This window comes from Peromyscus maniculatus, chromosome 8, assembly GCF_049852395.1.
Source record: "Peromyscus maniculatus bairdii isolate BWxNUB_F1_BW_parent chromosome 8, HU_Pman_BW_mat_3.1, whole genome shotgun sequence".
Lineage (NCBI taxonomy): Eukaryota > Metazoa > Chordata > Mammalia > Rodentia > Cricetidae > Peromyscus > Peromyscus maniculatus.
Window position 1 is genome coordinate 71,224,014 of NC_134859.1, and position 19,825 is coordinate 71,243,838.

Here is a 19,825-nt window from a genome sequence, read left to right on the forward strand (position 1 = left end):
TTCACACTCACTTATGGCAATAATTTTATCAAATATTAAAAATGATGGGGCTGAGATGGCTCAGCAGGGTAAGAGCACCTGCTGCTTTTGCAGCAAACTGGGGTTTGATTCCTTGTTGCAGGTGTCCTAAATGGTCTTAATAAAAACCGGGAGCCAGATATTTGGGGTAAATACTGAAAGATCAGAGAGACAAAGTAACAAGCCACAGTCACTTCTTACCTCACCAACTCCACGAATCCTCAGACTGATGCCTGCAAGTCCTCAACCAAAAGGGCTCTCTAGTTCCTGTCTCCTCACACTTTTTATGCCTTTCTCCGCCCAGCCATTTCACTTCCTATTTCAACCTTCCTAGTGCTGGGATTAATGGCGTGTGTGCTTCCCAAGTACTGGGGTTAAAGGTGTGTGCCACTACTGCCTGGCTCTGTTTCTCTCCTGGACTGGATCAATCTCATGTAGTCCAGTGTAGTCTTGAACTCACAGAGATTCTGCCTCCCGAGGGCTAGGATTAAAGGTGTGTGCCACCACTGCTTGGCCTCTATGTTTAACTCTGTGGCTGGCTCTGTCCTCCCACCTTCAGGCAAGCTTTATTTCTTAGATTACAAATATTACCACATTTCCTAACACCGACATCAGTCAGCTCACAACCACCTGCAACTCTAGTTCCATGGGATCCAACACCCTCTTTCCAGACATGGACACAAATACACAAATAACATTTAAAATAAATAAATAAATAAACAAACAAACAAATGAATGATTAAATAAGTCTCTTTTTACATGCCAAGTAAGAGGCATTCCCAATACAGATCACCTCTTCTTGTTTTATCTGTAATTTTCTTAAGAGGTTTCTTACTTCATATTCATATGCAAAGTAAATCTATCATGACTAAACCTTCAACATGCTGTTGCAAATTCTCTGGCAAAAACTAACTAAAAATTCAATAGAGTAAAGTCTTATCTTGATAAGCAACATCTCAACAAAAACCAGACATCACTGGTGAGGAACATCCTCAACCTTCCACTAGGCAAGAAAGCACAATTCATTAATAATATAATTTATCAAGCGATTTAGAAATATAGAAAGTTACTGAGCCTTTTAGAGTATCTTAAACATTTAGTTCATCTAAGCAAGCACCAGGATTATTTAAAAAAGAGTAGCATGAAAGCAAATAATGTCAGGAAAATTCAGGAAACTCTCCTGAAGATACAAGCACTAGGCTGAGAATAGGTGGTACACCCCTGTATCTCACTCGGCCCATGGAAGTCAGAAGCAGATGAACTGCAAGTTCAAAGCTAACATGCTGTGGGATGTCTTTCTGTATGCTGTGAATATGTGTTGCTCCCATTGGTTAATAAAGTTGCTTTGGCCTATGGCAAGGCAAGATAGAGCCAGGCAGAAAATCCAAGCTGAGATACAGGGAGAAGGGTGGAGTCAGGGGCAAACACCATCGAGCTGCCCAAGGAACAAGATGCCAGCAGAAGGGTAGTACCACGGCCACGGGGCAATACACAGATTAATAGAAATGGGTTAATTTAAACTGTAAGAGCTGGTTACTAATATGTCTGAGCAATAGGCCAAGTGTTTATAAGTAATATTAAGCCTCTGAATGACTGTTTACAAGTGGCCACAGGACAGAGCAGGACAGAAAAGCCTCCACTTACAAACACAGTGAAATGTTGTCTCAAAAGTCAAAACAAATAAACAATTACAACAAGAAGAAAATAAAACCTTGAGAACTGAACTATAATGTCAATTTTTACCGATTATCTCTTTAAAAATATTAGATAGACAAATGAAAAAATCTACAGTAGCTTACATTTTAATACACATGAAGCTGATTTAAATATACACAAAAATTACAATGAAGGGGCTGGAGAGGTGGCTCAGTGGTTAACAGCATTCACTGTTCTTGCAAAGGACCTGGGATAAATTCCCAGCACCCACACAGAGGCTCATAACTCCAGTTCCAAGGGATCTGATACTCTCTTTTCTAGCCTCCTCGGGCACAAAACACATTCATGGTAAACAGACATACAAAAAGGAAAATAAAGATAAATAAATAAAGATAAATAAATAAATAACAAATCACATTAAAAAGACTGAATTGGGTTATAGAACCAGAAATGCAACTCCAGAACTCTGGGCTCTCGGTTCTTGCCTAGCACGTGCAAACCTGAGTTTGCCTAGCATGTCCAAGGCCCAGGTTTGATGGCTAGTACCTGGAGTGGGAGAAGAAAGGTTAGACTGAACAGCAGTGTGGCGGGGCTGCCAGTCTGAGGCTGCCTTGGGCTGGTTCACAGTGAGACCCTGTCTCAAAAATTGAAAACAAAGATAAACATAAAGTACCCAACAGAAGCCAAAGAATAAATAATTGACTCAAAGAAGCTTAATCTGTTTACAGATAACTTAGACCAGAGCAGTGTTCACAAAATAGCTGCAGCTTTTTTCACCTCAAAAGGAAAATGCAAAGCCAAAGCAAACCAACAATCCAGAATGACATTGTTTATGTCAATCCTGAATATAGGAGTTCTAACTCCTTGCTGACTCCAAAATAAGGCACCTTTTATCCGGAGAATGCTATCAGTGGATTTAAAAGGCAAAAGCTGGCTTGTTTTAACAAAAGAATGTGTAAGCTTCATACCTGGTGGTAAAAGTCATCATCATCAAATATTTCTTCATCCAAGTCCTTCAGGTGAGCATTGGCAGGGACTTGAGGAAGGATCTCCTATGTGAACAGGGAGTAAGAGAGTGTGAATCCCAGGAAGTCTGTCAAATCAATCTAGCTACTCAAAGTACTATGTCTAAAGGTCAAAGCACATGTTCCTTAAGATATAAGTTTTTATAAGATATAAGAACTCTTCCTATCTATTTATTTATTTTTAGTTTTTTAAGACAGAGTTTCTCAGTGTAGCGCTGGCTGTCCTGGGACTCCTTCTGTAGACCAGGTTGGCCTTGAATGCAGAGAGTGCTGTAATTAAAGGTATGGGCCACCAAGCCCAGCTAAAAACTCTTAAATAAATAAATGTTTTTTTTTTTTTAAATTAAAAAAAAAAAAAGGTTCAAGAATAACCTGAGCACTATAGCAAGACCAGGTTTCAAAAAAAGGGTGGGAAAGGAGGAGAAGAGATTAACAGGCAGTTGACAGAATAAAGTAGTGTAAGTAATCATGAAAATGTTTACATTCATTCTAATGAAATCCACACAAATTCAAATAAGAAAATACTATTTTTCACCTTTCAGACTGGCAATACCCAGGACTTGGAAAACAGCTAGAGGGATTGGAACTAATAGAAGCCTTTTGGGAGGTAATTTGGCAACATCTATCAGGATTTAATGTATTTTCGTTAACATTTTCACTTTTAAAAATTCATCTATACATTCAAACAAACAGAAATATTTAGAAATGTTTCCTATAGTTGTTTCTAAAACTGGAGACAACAGAAACATCAAGTTTGACAAAGTTATAGCTTATAGACATACAATGGAATTCCTGCCCCGCCTCAGGACAGGGTTTCTCTGTGTACCCCTGCTGTCCTGAAATTTTTCTGTAGACCAGACTAACCGTGGGAGCCACCACCTCCTAGCACAGCATACAATGGAATTCTTTACAGACAGAAAAATATAAGGTAAACTTTCATGCTATGATAAAGTATCTAGAATACAGTATATTTTAAAATTATAGTATTTTTAAATATAGTGACATTTTAGATTATTTGTTTAAACGTACACATAACCTTTGACTTAATTTTACAAAAGGACCCCTGAGGTGTTATAGGCAGTAAATGGCTGTTCTGGGGAGGAGAGCCATATTTGCTAAGTTGCCCTTGCCCAAGTAAATAATCCTCCACCCATTCTCATGTAGGCACTCCTAGGTAAAAGCAGTCAACCACACACAAACAGAAAATGAAAGTAGGAGGAGACTAGGAAGGAAGAATTTAGTGGGAATGGGAAGGGAGTAATGGGAGAGAAGATGCTTTAAGTACATACCGTGTGTGTGTGTGTGTGTGTGTGTGTGTGTGTGTGTGTGTGTGTGTGTGTGTGTAATGAAACAATGAAAAAAAACTTTTCTAATGATTTAAAAGAGGGGCTAGAGAGATGGCATGGTGGTTAAGTGCATGTATTGCTCTTCCAGAGGACTAGAGTTCAATTCCCAGCACCCACATCAAGTGGCTCACAACCACCTATAACTCCAGTTCCAGAGGATCCTGATCTGAATTCACATGCACATACCCACATGCACACACACATACTACTAAAATTTTTTTAAAAATCACATTTATATATGTTACATATATGTCATATGCATAAAGCTTATAGAAACAGTATCATGGTTAAAATTTTCAGAGTAGGAAAAATTTTACATTTCATTTTAAATTCTTATGAAATTAAAAAGCATTGAGTATATTTTTTTGTAATTAAAAAATAAAAATGTGTAACATGGAAGGGGAGAAATTTCAGTCAACTGACTGCAAGGAGAGGGAGAATTCGCCTCTCCAGGGATGAGCTCCCTTATTGGTTATCCAATATGAATGAAGTGGACAGCCCTGAAACCATATATACACAGACAATAAAAAAGACTCAGCAAGTTGTATTTAGATATCTGTGTATACATGGAAAAATAATAACCAAAGAAAAAGAGGTTATCAATTTGAGAAGAGGGGGTATGCGAAGGGTTGGAAGGGGAAAAGTAATGCAATTCTAGTGTTTTTATTTTTTTTATTTTAATTTTTATTTCATGTGTTCATGTTTTACCTGCATGTATGTCTGTGTGAAGTTGTTGGATCCCCTGAAACTGAAGTTATAGGCAGTTATGAGCTGCCATGTAGGTGCTGGGAATTGAACCTGGGTCCTCTGGAAGAGCAACCAGTTCTTTTAACAGCTGAATCATCTCTCTAGCCCCCTAATATTTTCAAAGAGATCTATAAACATAAACATAAAAATATAAACTACAAAATTAAAATGTGGTGGGCTGAAGAAATGCTCAGCAGTTCGGAGCACTTGCTGGTCTTAACACCTACATGATGGCTAACAGCCATTGGCTAACTCTAGTTCCGGAAGAACTCCAATGTCCTCTTCTGGCCTCCACAGGCACTGGACGTTCACAGTGTGTACACAGACATTCATGGAGGTACATGAAAAATAAAAACAAAACAAAAACAAACAAACAAAAAAGGGTTGTGCTGCATGTCTTTAATCCCAGCATTAAGGAGACAGAAGCAGGCAGATTTCTTTTGAGTTGAAGGCCAGTCTGGTCTACATAGTGAGTTCCTGGACAGTCTAGACAGAGATTCTATCTCAAAAATAGTCCCCTCAAGGGGGCTGGAGAGATAGCTCAGCAGTTATGAGGACTGGCTGCTCTTCCAGAGGTTCTGAGTTCAATTCCCAGAAACCACATGGTGGCTCACAACCATAATAGGATCTGAAGCCCTCTCTGGCTTACATGCAGACACAGCACTCATACCTAAAAAAATACATAAATAAATTTTAAAAATATCCCCCTCAAAAAAACAGAATGTTTCCTTTTTAAACAGAAGAATTTTTTTGTTTTGTTTTGTTTTCGAGACAGGGTTTCTCTGTGTAGTTTTGGTGCCTATCCTGGATCTCGGTCTGTAGACCAGGTTGATACCAGATCACAACCACAACCAACCAAATCCCTTAAATTTTAGAAACTGTGAAAAGAGAATTCTAAATGTCCTCATTCAGCTAATAAAAACTGAAATGTCCATGCATCTTGAAAGCCCAGACTAGCTACGTAGTATATGCCAAAGAGTCTAAAGTTAGATTAATACCCACCAAATTGTAAGGAAATATAAAAAATTAGAAAAAAAATCCATCATATATTATACTTATATATTTACATATTAAAAAACCCTCAAAAGGAATATACTATTTGATTTTTATCTTTTCCATAAAAAGCCAGAATTGATACTTTTAAAAATATGGTTAATGCCGGGCGGTGGTGGCGCACGCCTTTAATCCCAGCACTCGGGAGGCAGAGGCAGGCGGATCTCTGTGAGTTCGAGGCCAGCCTGGACTACCAAGTGAGTTCCAGGAAAGGCGCAAAGCTACAAAGAGAAACCCTGTCTCGAAAAAAAACCAAAAAAAAAAAAAAAAAATATGGTTAATATATATTGTCAACACAAACATCAGGAACTGAATCCCAGTGCTGTTCAACTGTGTCAAAGTAAAACCAGCAAACATGTAAGCCACGAGACTGGTTATTAAGGCCATACATAACTAACAAAACTAGAGAAAGTGCTCCTAACTCTTAAGTAAGGTTTTCTGGTTCTCTTTATCCTAAGGAAAGCTACTAACTTAATTCCAACCCTAGGTCTTTGCAAAGCAAATCTGGTTATTTAAAAAGAAAAAGGAGTGTGAAATATTGAAGCTACCTTAACTTTAGGAACTAAAATTAATTAAAATTCTGCATATCATAGATTATAATAAATATGCAGGTAAGACAACAACAAACCCCTCATCATTGAAAGGTCTCATCTGTTTCCAAAATACAGCGGGGTAAAAATTTAGATGGATCTCTATTTTAAATGCCATTGACTATATTTGGCAAAATTGAGATTCCTCAGATTAGAGACAGACATCTGATATTATCAAGACAGAAGACAAGAAGGTTCTGCCATGCCCCTCTGCCTACCTTCTCTCCAAAGCGCAAAGTGTGAACCTGTGTGGCTTTTGCTCTGTTCATAATGTACTATTGTAGCATGCATTCAGTATCACTTTTGTCTACTTTTGGCCTTCCACAATGCAAGGAAATATTAAGTCATAGGGTGAAAAGAAAACTTTGATATTTAAACTTCCCCATCTAAAGAACCAATAAATAGCTGAAATACAGTGAACACCAACCCAATTGGCTTGAATAGTAATGATGGGCAAAAGCCAGTTCCACACAACTCACAGGAATCATTTACACACAAAACCTAAATCTGCTGCAATAAAATAACTGTCAAATACATACTGTGAATATATATATGTTACATATTCATTCTCATTACACCCCAACCACACATACACCCCCATTAAATGGGAGCTATTTAGAAGTACTGAGGAAAATTAAATCAAAAATCATATGCTTAAAAAAAATTTCTATACTAAGTATTTGGAGAAAAAACAAGAACATACTTGTGGGTTTTGTTGTTGTTGTTGTTGTTTGAGCTGTGGGCCAAGTATTCTGTTTTCAGTTCTATAGCACAGAACACTGATTAGTAATGTAAAGAGACATCCACACTGATGTTCTGTTTTTGTTTTTTCAGCTGACTCAGGTGTCCCTTGAGTGACATCTCTTAAATGTTGGGGGAGTGAGGTGTCAGAACCAAGTTATCTGGCTTCTGTTTTGTCCGTAGCTTAGACTTGTCCCTGTTAAAACTATCCTCTCACCCCTCCCAAAAATGGTGTGGCACATACTTATGCATAATCTGTTAAAATGAACATCTTTGTATTTGTATTTGTTTTCAACGTTGCCAAGGTGCTATGGGAAATTAAAATCACAAAATTAGAAACTGGATTTTAAACATTTCTCCTGCCAAACTCCTACATCAAATGCAAAGTCAGGAGATTTACAAAGCCTCATGCTAATAATCCAGCAGAGCAGTGCTGTCTCCTTTCTCACTAACTTCTCACCAGAGTTGATTCCACATGTAACTAGCCCCACAGAGACTGTTCCCATAAGCTCATTGTCCCAGAGTTCTTACCGGTTCTCCTGGCAAACTCTCTGTTACAGGCTCAGGGGCTGGCTCAGGTTTGCCAAGAACTCGGTAGACAGAGCGCTTGGTCTGTGTCCTTCGAAGCAATCTTTCTTTGTCCATCAGAATGTGATCAATCTGAGTCAATATCGAGCGTTCAAAGGCACCGAAACCCTGCAATAACATTAACCAGTGTCAGGTAATGCAGGCCAGTGCTAAAGGCAGCAGCTCCACTGGCTTCTCTTTCTATGTCAGAGGAGAAAGAAAACTGTCTTTTCAGGAGGGTTTTCTGTTAAAAGCTATGTCAGTAGCTATGACTATTCGCAGAAAAATCTTAGTCTTAAGCAGTCATCACTTTCTTCTGCTCCTTTAATAATGTATTCAAATTTAAAGTATTTAATACTTATTTAAAGTATTTCATACTTTCAGCACCTGAACCAGGCTTCTTTTCCAGAATAAAACATTCTAATAAAGTTAAAATCAAACAGTTCAAACTTCAGGAGTAGAAGTAGTTCAATGAATCTGAGAAATAATTGCTAACTATTACACCACGTAAATACATCAGACTTCCCATTTCTTACAAATGCTTCAGTTACCACAATGTATCTTACACACAGACACGACACAGACACACACAAAGACATACAGACACACACTAGAGTGTTTTGAATAGTTATAGACTCCATAGAGTCTTATGTTTGAATGCTTTGCCCATAGGGAGTGGCACTATTAGGTGTGGCCTTGTTGGAGTGTGTGTGGCCTTGATGGAGGAAGTGTGTCACGGTGGGGTGGGCTTTGAGGGCTCCTATGCTCAAGCTATGCCCGCTGTGGGCACAGTTGCTTCTGCTGCCTGTGGATCCAGATATTGAACTCTCAGGTCTTCTCCAGCACCATGTCTGCCCGCATGCCGCCATGCTTTTCACCATGATGATAAAGGATTAAATCTCTGAAACTGTAGGCCAGCCCCAATTAAATGTTTCATTTGTAAGAGTTGCTGTGGTCATGGTGTCTGTTCATAGCAATAGAAACTCTAAGACAGACACACAGGCACACACACACACACACACACACACACACACACACATATATATATATACACCTTGCCCAGTTTTCCAGAAGCAAGCTTGGTTTTATCATGCCACTTCTGCAGTGTACGGTTCCTGTAGACTGTAAAGTCAGCAAAGCGCTTTGCCATGAAGCTGGGATAGTTCTCCATCTCTAGCTTCCTCTTTGGTGGGGCCTTTCTTTGCTTCTTCTTCTCTTTTACAAGTTCATCATCTTCACTAGAAATCTCTTCACTAGAAAACCAGGAAGAACATTAAGTCCAATGTAAACATTACTTAAGTAACAGATTAGGTTCGCATCAAGTATTTAGACCCTACCCATTATAACTATATTACATCAGAAAGATGAGGATAGCTTTTTTGTATGTTTGAAAAGAATGTTCACGATGCTAGAGAGATGGCTCAGTGATTAAGAGCATTGGTTGCCCTTCCAGAGAACCTGAGTTTGAGTCCCAGCACCCACATAATGGCTCACAACTGTCTGTAATTCCAGTCCCAGAGGATCTGACACCTTCTTCTAGCCTCCACAGGCATTGCTTATACATGGTGCACAGACATACATACAGGTAAAACATCTATACACATAAAATAAAAATAAAGATTAAAATTTTTTTTATAGTTCATAAGGACAATCAAAGTCTCACGGAAATTTTCAAATAAGTATCAAAAGCACCTGGGTTTAAATTTTTCTTTAATGGTAAGCACACCATAAAAAGAAATGAGGTTGTAAAAACATTACTTGAAATTTATATGAAGCAGGCATATACTGCTATAGGAGAAACTTTAAAATTTTATAAATTAAACACATACTCATATTTCTATGACCTTAAATTCCAAAATCAATAAGAGAAACATATTTCCATAATCAACTGCTAAGAAGAGGTGAATAATATTAATTGAACCAAATGAAAAGAAGCTGAATGTGAAAAAAAAATTAGCACTAACCTGAAATGCAGATAGAAAACAGCAGAGGAAGTTCACAGCTCTTCCAAGCATGTGCAGGGTTTCACTTGTCAAACAACTATCTAGCTAGTATTATGTTGTGTAATTGGTATTAAAAGCAATTCAAGGATGATATAAAGTTCACAGAAGGATGCACACAGAACTCAACATGGGCAGATGTGGGTATCCATGAAAAGTTTGAGCCATTTCCCCTTGGATACAGAGGGACAATTGCACACGTGATGAAAATCACTATGAAAACATACTATAGCCTCCAACTACTTTGCCAACTGCACTCACTGGACTACTGGTTCCAACACACAGATGGTGCTCAAGGAGATGGTTGTGACTGAGTCCATAGTATGAGCACAAAATATTTCATAACATTAATTAAGCATTAATATTCAAAATATGATTTTAGTCTAATTATTATAGAACAAAAGAGAAGGCAAGTATTTTGCCGAAGGCTACCAAGATGAGCAGGTACAAAAAGTTAGAACAAGCAGCCTAGTCTCCATCATCCTGTTCTGACTACCAGTCAAATACAAGAGTAGCTCTGCTTTAATTATCAAATTTCATATGTATCTGTATGGGAAGGACATGGCTTTCTTTTTCATACAGGATAGGAATCTGTCCAGACCAAAAGAAAATAAGCAAGCCAACGGTTCTGCTTCGTCCGTACCTCTCTGTTTTGGGTTTCATCCCATTTACTAGATATCTAGTGTCCGGGTACTGGAAAAGCAACTCTTCCTGAAGATCCACCAATGACCTTAACAATGCTTTAAGTGCTTTGTGACCTGGGATAGAAATAAAGCACAGAAAGGGGATAATTAGTCATTTACAACTCTCTACAATTGCAGATGGCTGTCATTCACTGTCTGCTGAGCAGTTCTCACTGGGGAGAATGCAGGGACAGAGTCAAGAGACAGTGAGTACTCTCTGAAATCAACTCCATGGAAATCATCACAGTGCCTGTCTTGCATGATAGTAAGGAACAAGACAGCCATGTGGAAGATGATTAGAAATGTGTCTGCAGATAGAAAGACTTCAGTGTCCAATTCTTTTTTTTTTTTTTTTTTTAATTTTATTTTACACTGTGTGAAGGTGTCAGATCCCCTGGAACTGGAGTTACAGACAATTGTGAGCTGCCATGTAGGTGCTTGGAATTGAACTCAGGTCCTCTGGAAGAACAGCCAGTGCTCTTAACCACTGAGCCATCTCTCCAGCCCAGTGGCCACTTCTTTTTTTTTTTTTTTTAAGATTTATTTATTTATTATGTATACAGTGTTCTGCTTGCATGTCTGCAGGCCAGAAGGGGGCGCCAGATCTCACTACAGATGGTTGTGAGCCACCATGTGGTTGCTGGGAATTGAACTCAGGACCTCTGGAAGAGCAGGCAGTGCTCTTAACCTCTGAGCCATCTCTCCAGCCCCAAGTGGCCACTTCTTAAAGTCACTAAGTTTTACAAACTCCTTGCCTGTTATCATAACGAATACAATTTTCCCTTAATACTTAGTTCCTTGGGTATATCCTAGAGGCTACCCACAGATCTCCTGGTGATGCCTCTGTCAAGCAATTCCTTCCAAAAATCATCTTCTGAAGAATACAATTTAGTTCTCTCTCTCCCCACCAGATCTCATCTGCCTCTGATCTGAGCTACAAGTCTCTGTTCATATATAAAAGCCAAGTTAGGGGGCTGGGGACATGGCTCAGTGGGTAAAGCATTTGCTTTGTAAGCATGCGGACCAGGGTTCAGATTTCCAGACTTATGAAAATGCCAGGCAAGCATTGTGGCCCACTAGGAATCCTAGCTCTTGGAAAGCTGAGATGGCATCCCCAGGACAAGCTGGCCAACCAGACTATCCAAAGAGCAAGCTCCAGTCTTGAATGAGTGACTCTCATGAATAAGGTGGAGAACAACCAAGGAAGACACCTACCTGATGTTGGCCTCTGGTCTCCACATGCACAAGCATACATGTGCACCCATACACATGAGAACATGTATACACACATGAATGCACACCACACCCAGACAAAAACCAAAACCAAACCAAACAAAAAAAAAAAAAAAAACCCAAATTAATAATTTCCAACTTGCAGTACTAAGATGTATATTAATTTATACATGGACAGAATTTGGGAGGCTCAGGCACCAGGCCATTTCGGGCTATAGAGCAAAGATCCTGCCGGGAAAATGTGTTTACTCATACAGACAATATTCTTGGTTCTTACATCTAACAGGATGCATTTGTAATACAGTTGGTCAGGATACAATCTATGGCTAAGAACTTAAAAAAAAAAAAAAAGTCTGGGGATGTGACTCAATTGGTAGACCCACTGCCTAGCATTCATAAAGGCCCTGGGTTTGATACTCAGCACCATTATAAACTAGGCATGGTGGCAAATCCGTAATCCCAGCACTCAGGAGGTGGAGCAGGAGGATCAGAAGTTCAAAGTCATCCCCTGCTCTACAAAGGGAATTTGAAGTGAGCCTGGGCTAAAGACCTTGTCTCAAACAAAACAAAAAACATTAAAAATTGGACCTTTGCTGGGCATGGTGTCAGACATCTTTATTCTCAGAATTTGGGAGGCAGAGGCAGGTGAATCTCTTTGAGTTTGAGGTTAGCCTGATCTACACAGTGAGTCCCAGGATAGTCAGAGCTACACAGAGAAACCCTGTCTCAAACAACTAACAACTCCAGACCACTGAGACCTGAACTCTTGCCTTCTGCATTAGAATAAGCCTACTAAAGAGTTCACCAAATACTAATAATCAACACCATTTGTTGAGACTAATAATCAACGTTTATTTGTTGAGAACACTCAGCTTTCTCTCTGATAATCAAATTCCCACATCTTCAGTTGACTGTCAGACAATCTCTGCCTTAATACCCTATCACAATTCAGATCTGCCATCTCAAAACAGAACTTGCTTCCACCTACTATTTCCCCTTTGACTGTACTTTTCCCCACACAATGCTTTCGCAGATCACTGACATTTGGATGCCTATAACTCTATACATGTAATTGGCTATGAATTTTCATATTTCCCATTCATATTATCACTAATAATTGTTCATCTTTGGCCATAGTTCAATCACTTCTTTGTTCTTTTTCAAGCTATAACTGCACAAGCATTCCTATTTTTTCATCCAACAACCTTTGCATTTACACCAAACTAACTTCAACATACATAAACTTTTACTAAGTGATTTTTTTTGGGGGGGGGGTCTTACTCTATGTTTCTTTCTGGTCTCCCTCTCCTCACACAGCAAGGGCAGCCTTTTTAAAATCTCTATCCTACCAATTCATCAATGGGGTACCACCAACACATGTTAAACAATAGTTCCGGCCATGCCATTCTATTTTAACATAAGGCTAAGAGGATAAGCAACCTCAAAATCTTCCCAGAAGAAACTCCATGACCAAAACAACTTTATATGCCTTTAAATTATCTGCATATGAAGCTTTATAAATACAATTTCCTTATTTAAATGAGATTCATGTTCTTATCTTTTATAAATTCTATAATACTTTCATACTAGTGTATATTCATGCCAATTGAGAGGATTTACAAATACGTAAGTACTTCCTAAAAAAAAAAAAAAAAATCCCAAATGTCTTGTGTCCTAGGTCCAAGATTATAAACTGGTTATGCTCAATCTCTAGAAACAAAATAAAACAAAAATGAAAGTTTTCCACCATAAAGATGAAGAACAAAAATAAATCGGAGCCAGAAATGGCAGCTCATATACTCAGATCACCCAGGAGGATGAGGCAGGGGGATCACATGTCAAGACTGACCTGTAAGCACAGCAGGCTAGTTCATCAAAAGAAGCAGATGGACAGAGCCGTTTTTCTGCAAGTCAGCTTTTGGGAAATGGATAGAGACAAAATGAACAGTAGAATGAAAAAAAGGATAAGGATTAATAATTTTAAAGGCAAAAAAACCTTACTAGGAAAATACTCAGAAAGGAGTCCATGAAAACAGAGAGGGGCAGGGAAAATCTATCTCTCTTTGTCACTGTTTTACCTTATTTTCTAGAAACAGGTATTTGGTTTTGTTGTTTTTGTAGGATAATGCACATGTGTGAGCACTCATGCAATCATGGAAGTGTGTTTAGTTTTGTTTTTTCCTGTGCTGAAGATTAAGTCTAAGGCTTCACATGCTGCTAGGCTAGTATACCACCAAATGAGCTGCATCCTTAACCCAAATAGTTAGTTTGTAATAATCCTATTTTCCAAAGTGAAACCACAAATCCATTTTGTTTCTGAAAAACTGATTCAGTTGAAATCATGAATTTTGCCGGTAAATAGGTGGAACTAGAAAAGATCATATTGATTGAGGTATGCCAGACCTAGAAAGACAAGTGTTGCTTGTGGTGATATATTGTGTATCAAATAAAGCTTGCCTGAGGATCAGAGGACAGAACAAACCATTAGATTAAACATAGAGGCGAGGCAGTGGCAGCACACACCTTTAATTCTAGCACTTGGGAGGCAGAGATCCATCTGGATCTCTATGAGTTCAAAGCCATCCTAGACTACATGAGATTGATCCAGTCTAGAAGAGAAACAGAGCCAGGCAGTGGTGGCACACACCTTTAACCCCAGTACTTGGGAGTCATACACTTTTAATCCCAGCACTTGAGATCTCATTCCTTTGCTACCAGTATTTGGGAAACACACAGGCCATTAATCCCAGCACTAGGAAGGAAGAGAAATGGCTGGGTGGAGAAAGGTATATAAGGTGTGAGGAGACAGGAACTAGGGACCCCCTTTTTGGCTGAGGCCTCAGAGGCTTGTAGTCTGAGGATTGTAGAGATAGGATCTTGCCTTCCATTTGGCCTGAGGATTTGGTAGCAGTGAGAAGTTCCTCTAGAGGCTCGTTCCTTTGTCTCTCTGATCTTTTAGCATCTACCCCAATATCTGGCTCCAGGTGTTCTGTGCAACAGCTGCATGTTCTCTCTCATCAGACTCTTAGGCTCCCAATCTTTAGATATGAGTACACATCCTGGAGTAACTGCAAAGTCAGGAAAGTAAAAAGGGGCCATTGCCATGTGGGATGGGGGATAACAATAGAAAGAAAAATACCAGGGTACAAATCAGGGAAATGGGAACAAAGAGGGGGCTCAAATAAAGGAGAGGGAAGGGAGATAAATACAGAAGGAAGGAAGGAGAGAGCAAAATAATAGTAAGGATGCCTGAGAAAGTCGTAAGGAATCCTATTATTAACTATTTACCTTTAAAAAGCCCCAAAATTATCTGTAAATCCAAATATAAATATACATATACAGTTTGAATTAAATCTTCTCATCTGGGCTCCCAATCTCCCTTCCAAGACCCAAAGAACACCTAACAAACACCAGGCATGAGAAGCCTTCCTTTGAATTGCTCAGGATTGTTCAGGAGACACTCAAAACATAAAACATACAGGCGGCCGGGCGGTGGTGGCGCACGCCTTTAATCCCAGCACTCGTGAGGCAGAGGCAGGCGGATCTCTGTGAGTTCGAGGCCAGCCTGGGCTACCAAGTGAGTCCCAGGAAAGGCGCAAAGCTACACAGAGAAACCCTGTCTCGAAAAACCAAAAAAAAAAAAAAAAAAAAAAAAAAAAAACATACAGGCTATTGTTACTGCCCTTGGTTGACCTCCCCCCACCCCCAGGTGGAAAGTTAAGTCCCTATTGCTGAAGACATCATGCACTTCAGACCCAGGGGCCTCAAGGCCCCAGAGCTGGAACTAACCTGAATGCCTCCTCCCTGGGGACTAACTTTCATGGTACCAAAAGGTGCTACACAAGCTTCCAGAGAAGGAAAGCAACCAACAGTCCTACCCAGCTACAACGTCCAGAACGGCTCATAACCGTAGGATGCAGTAGTGGCATGCATACCTTAGCAGTAACCAACAGCTCTCTAAATGGACTTGAGACCCGTTCAACATGAAGGAAACCACGCCTGTTATTGAAACCTAGAAAACTACCCATGGCCAGTGAAGTCGTGGATCTTGGAGGAGAACCTACAAACTAGCATAATCCCCTACTACATTCTAAATACTTGTCTTTAGTCCTCACCCCTCATCAAGGAAATGTCTCTTTACAACAGACAGAGACCATTATAGAAAATCCCAACCAATCAAATGCAGTTGTGGAGCCCAGTCTCAAAGGATGCATTTACAAAACAATTCCTAAACCTAAGGCTCAAGGAACAAACATTATGGAAGAGAGAGAGTGGAAAGATTGTAAGAGTCAGAATAACAGGGAGTATGCTGTGAGATTATGTCTCCTAGTAATGTCAGAAACTACACCCATAAAGTCTCACCAACATGGCTACTTGAACATGAGATGAACAAGCTCAATGATAGATATGTCAAAGAGGATCAGGGAAAGCCTATGAGGCCTCATTCCTACACAAAGAACTGCAGGCAAATATGGAATGCTGAGAGCAGAAGAAAGTCTTCTCTAGGGAATAGCACACCAATTGGTTATCCAATCCCAAATGGTCAACCCTGAAAAAATACATACACACAAGTAACAATATACAGACTGAGAAACTAATATCTAGTTATATGTACATATATACACACATATATGCATGTAACAATTAATGAAAAAAGAGGTCATGAATTTGAAATCGAGCAAGGAGAGGTAGGTATAAGAGAGGGTTTGGAGGGAGAAAAAGGGAGAAATGATGTAATAACATTGTAAACTGGTAGTTGTAGTTCTTAAAGAAAAAAATTCCTGGGACCAACTCAGCACTGAGAAAATAAAATTGAAGAAGAAACAAGCCAGGTGTGGTAGAGCCTGCTTGTAATAACAGTACTTCTGAGGTTGAAGAAGGATGATCACAGTTTAAGAACAGCTACACAGATGTTGTCATGAAGATAGATGGACAGATCACTAGACTAAACCTTGAAAATATTAGGTTAAGTAGAAATGCCAGCTGTACAAAAGAAACATAACTCCACTAACATGAGGAAACTAAAATACTGCAATTCATAGAGAAGGAAATGAAGAATTAATGTTTAATAGTACAATTTGGGGTGAGAATATGTTCTGGAATCAGATAGTGGTAGGTAATGGTTTGTACAACAATGCAAATGTACTTAATGACACTGAACTGTACACTTAAAATGGTTTAATAAAGGTTTATGTCAAAAATAGTTAACCACAATAAAAACACTGATATAATTCAGTAGAAGAATAGTTATCTAGCATAAAAAAAAGTCTTGGGTTCAAACTAGCACCACCATGCAAAACAACCAACCACCCACCCAACCAAACAAAAAATCTAAAAAACAATGACTTAAAGCCCAAGACCAAAGTATCATAAATAATCTTATCATTCTAGTTCATCTTTGTAGGGAAAATCAGTTATAATATTTCAAACAGTTTATTCAAAAAGATCAGGAAAAATGGAAAATTATAAAGGAAGCAAAGTATGGCAGATGTTTTAACACAGATGACCCAATCAGAAACAAACAAAAAGTACGATCCACTTAACATTAAAATCAGTGAGACACCAGGTGGTGGTGGTGGTGGTGGTGGTGGTGGTGGTGGTGGTGGTGGTGGTGGTGGTGGTGGTGGTGGTGCACACCTTTAATCCCAGCACTCAGGAGGCAGAGGCAGGCAGATTTCTGAGTTCGAGATCAACCTAGACTACAGAGTAAGTTCCCGGACAGCCAGGGCTACACAGAGAAACCCTGTCTCAAAACAAACAAACAAACAAACAAACAAAAAAAAAAAAAACCCAAATATGAAAAGCCAAAAAAGAAAAGAAGGAAAGAAAGAAAAATCAGTGAGAAAAGCCGGGCATGGTGGTGGCACACACCTCTAATCCTAGCAGTCAAGAAGCAGGGGCAGGTGGATCTATGTGAGTTTGAGGTCAGTCTGGGCTACAAGGTGAGTTCCAGGGTATCCAGTGCTATGTAGAGAGATCCTGTCTCACCCACCCCCCAAAAAAATAAGTAAATAAAAATAAAATCACTGAGCAAGAAGACAATGGCTATTGTCAGGAGTTTCAGTAGAAGGAGGAAATGAAGACTTATTTAGTGGGCACAGATGAAAAAGTTCTAGAGATTGGTTGTTTTGCATTGAGACAGCTTATTACTATGCAACCCAGGCTGCCCCCAAACGTGTGATCCTCCTGCCCGCCTCCCAAATGCTAGAATTATTAGTTAGCATGGACCACCACAATCAAAATTCTAGAGAACTATATCAAATGCTATACATGGTTAAAAATGGCTTATAAATAAACAAATAAATAAGTAAGTAAGTAAGTAAATAGAAAAAGAAGAGGAGTGGAATGTAGCTCAGTTGGTAGCATGCTTGCCTACCACACATGAGGCCCTATGTTTGATACCTGGTACCACATCGACTGGGCATGGTGGCATATGCCTGTAGTCCCGCACTTGGGAGGTAGCCACAGGAGGATCAGAAGGTCAAGACCATCCTCAGTTGTACAAGGGATTTGAGGCCAGCCTTGTCTTTATGGAGGAAAATGGTAAACTTGCTGCTATGTTGCATGTTCTTTATTTAACATAATGAAAGGTGAAAAAAAAAAAAAAAAGAGGAAGCTTCCCCACTTCCTCTAAGTAACATGTGCCATGACCTAAAACATGAGTGAAGGAAGAAGATACTGGGGCTGGAGAGATGGCCCAGCAGTTAAGAGCACTCGTTACCCTTACAGAGTTCAATTCCCAGCACACACATGATGGCTCATAACTATCAATAATTCCAGTTCCAAGAGATCCAATGCCTTTTTCTGATCTCAACGGCACCAGGCACATATGTGGTGCACATGCATACATGCAGGCCAAACACTCGTATACATAAGAAGTTAGTTAATATAAAATAATTTAAAATTTTCTTTAAAAGAAAGAAGCTACAAGACAAGTGTGCCATAGTTGCTTGCCAACTGGCAAGTCACAGTCCAACTCCAACATTCGGCATAACCAAGAACTGTTAAGGGATCCTTTTTTTTTTTCTTTTCTCTTTTTGGTTTTTCAAGACAGAGTTTCTCTGTTTAGCCTTGGCTGTCTTCAAACTCAGAGATCCGCCTCCCTTTGGCTCCCAAATGTTGGGATTAAAGAGGTGCACCACTATCGCCCAGCAAAACTCTACAACTTTTAAGGGCCACTCTCGAGCACTTTTTAAAAATTACTCATTTTTATGTGCATTGGTGTTTTGCCCACATGTATATCTGTGTGAGGGTGTTGGATCCTGGAATTACAGACAGTTGTGAGCTGCCATGTAGGTGCTTGGAATTGAACCTGGGTCCTTTGGAAGAGCAGTCAGTGCTCTTAACCACTGAGCCATCTTTCCAGCCTTCTCAAGCGCTTTTTATTTTGTTCCAGTTGGTATTTTTTTTTAATCCATTGCAGATCCATTCAACAGCTTTATCAATCCAACAAGAAAACAGAGAACCAGCATCAGTAAATTGAAGCACCTTTCTGCTAACATTCTCACATGTTCCCATTTTTTACACCCACTCAGAAAGTAGCTCTTAAGTATAAGTTCCATTCAAAGTGTCAAGAGACTGGTCAGAAATGAACTCTATAATTACATTTTTAAACCTCCTACCCGCCCTCTCACAGTTAATCAAAGCAATTATCACAGTGGCCACTACACAGATAACTTCCCATAAACAGATTTAGAAGACAGAACTCAATTTTCACTTCTTTACAAATATAAAGGCCACATTTCTGTCTGGTATGCAAAAGCTGGGTTGGTAAGATGGCTCATCCATTAAAGTACTTACTACTGAGCCTAAGGACCAATATATTCCCCTACTTGTAAATAAATAGATGGTGTGTAAAACCTATAGACACAATGGAGCAAAAGCCAGCGTTGACAAGAGTCAAGAATCTGGAAACTCAAATCCAACAGTGAATTCTTCAAATTCTTCCCAGGCAAAACAAATACTCTCTTTATTATTCATATAGGAGTGAATTCTATTTGTCCAACACTATGAATAATAGATAGACTGAAATCACCTCTAATTTTTAGTTTCTAATTCACCTCTAATTTTTCTGCCAATGATTACAGAGTTAAAAAGTTAAGAGAAGCAGTGAAGACTCAATGCTCAAATCATCTTGGCATATGGCCACAAAACTGATGGAGACTG

The 19,825-nt window shown here is 39.3% G+C and overlaps 1 protein-coding gene across 2 annotated transcripts in view; it reads right to left on the bottom strand.

Annotated features, from left to right (window-relative positions):
• Aatf (apoptosis antagonizing transcription factor) overlaps positions 1-19,825 on the bottom strand; it is a 118,003-nt gene that overhangs the window by 54,063 nt on the left and 44,115 nt on the right. For both annotated transcript variants that reach the window (XM_006983172.4, XM_006983173.4), the window contains exons 5-8: positions 10,387-10,501; positions 8,798-8,996; positions 7,708-7,872; positions 2,643-2,726 (exon numbers count right to left, since the gene is read on the bottom strand). In XM_006983172.4, the coding sequence (XP_006983234.1) occupies positions 2,643-2,726; positions 7,708-7,872; positions 8,798-8,996; positions 10,387-10,501 (563 nt within the window). The remainder of the gene's footprint in view (positions 1-2,642; positions 2,727-7,707; positions 7,873-8,797; positions 8,997-10,386; positions 10,502-19,825) is intronic.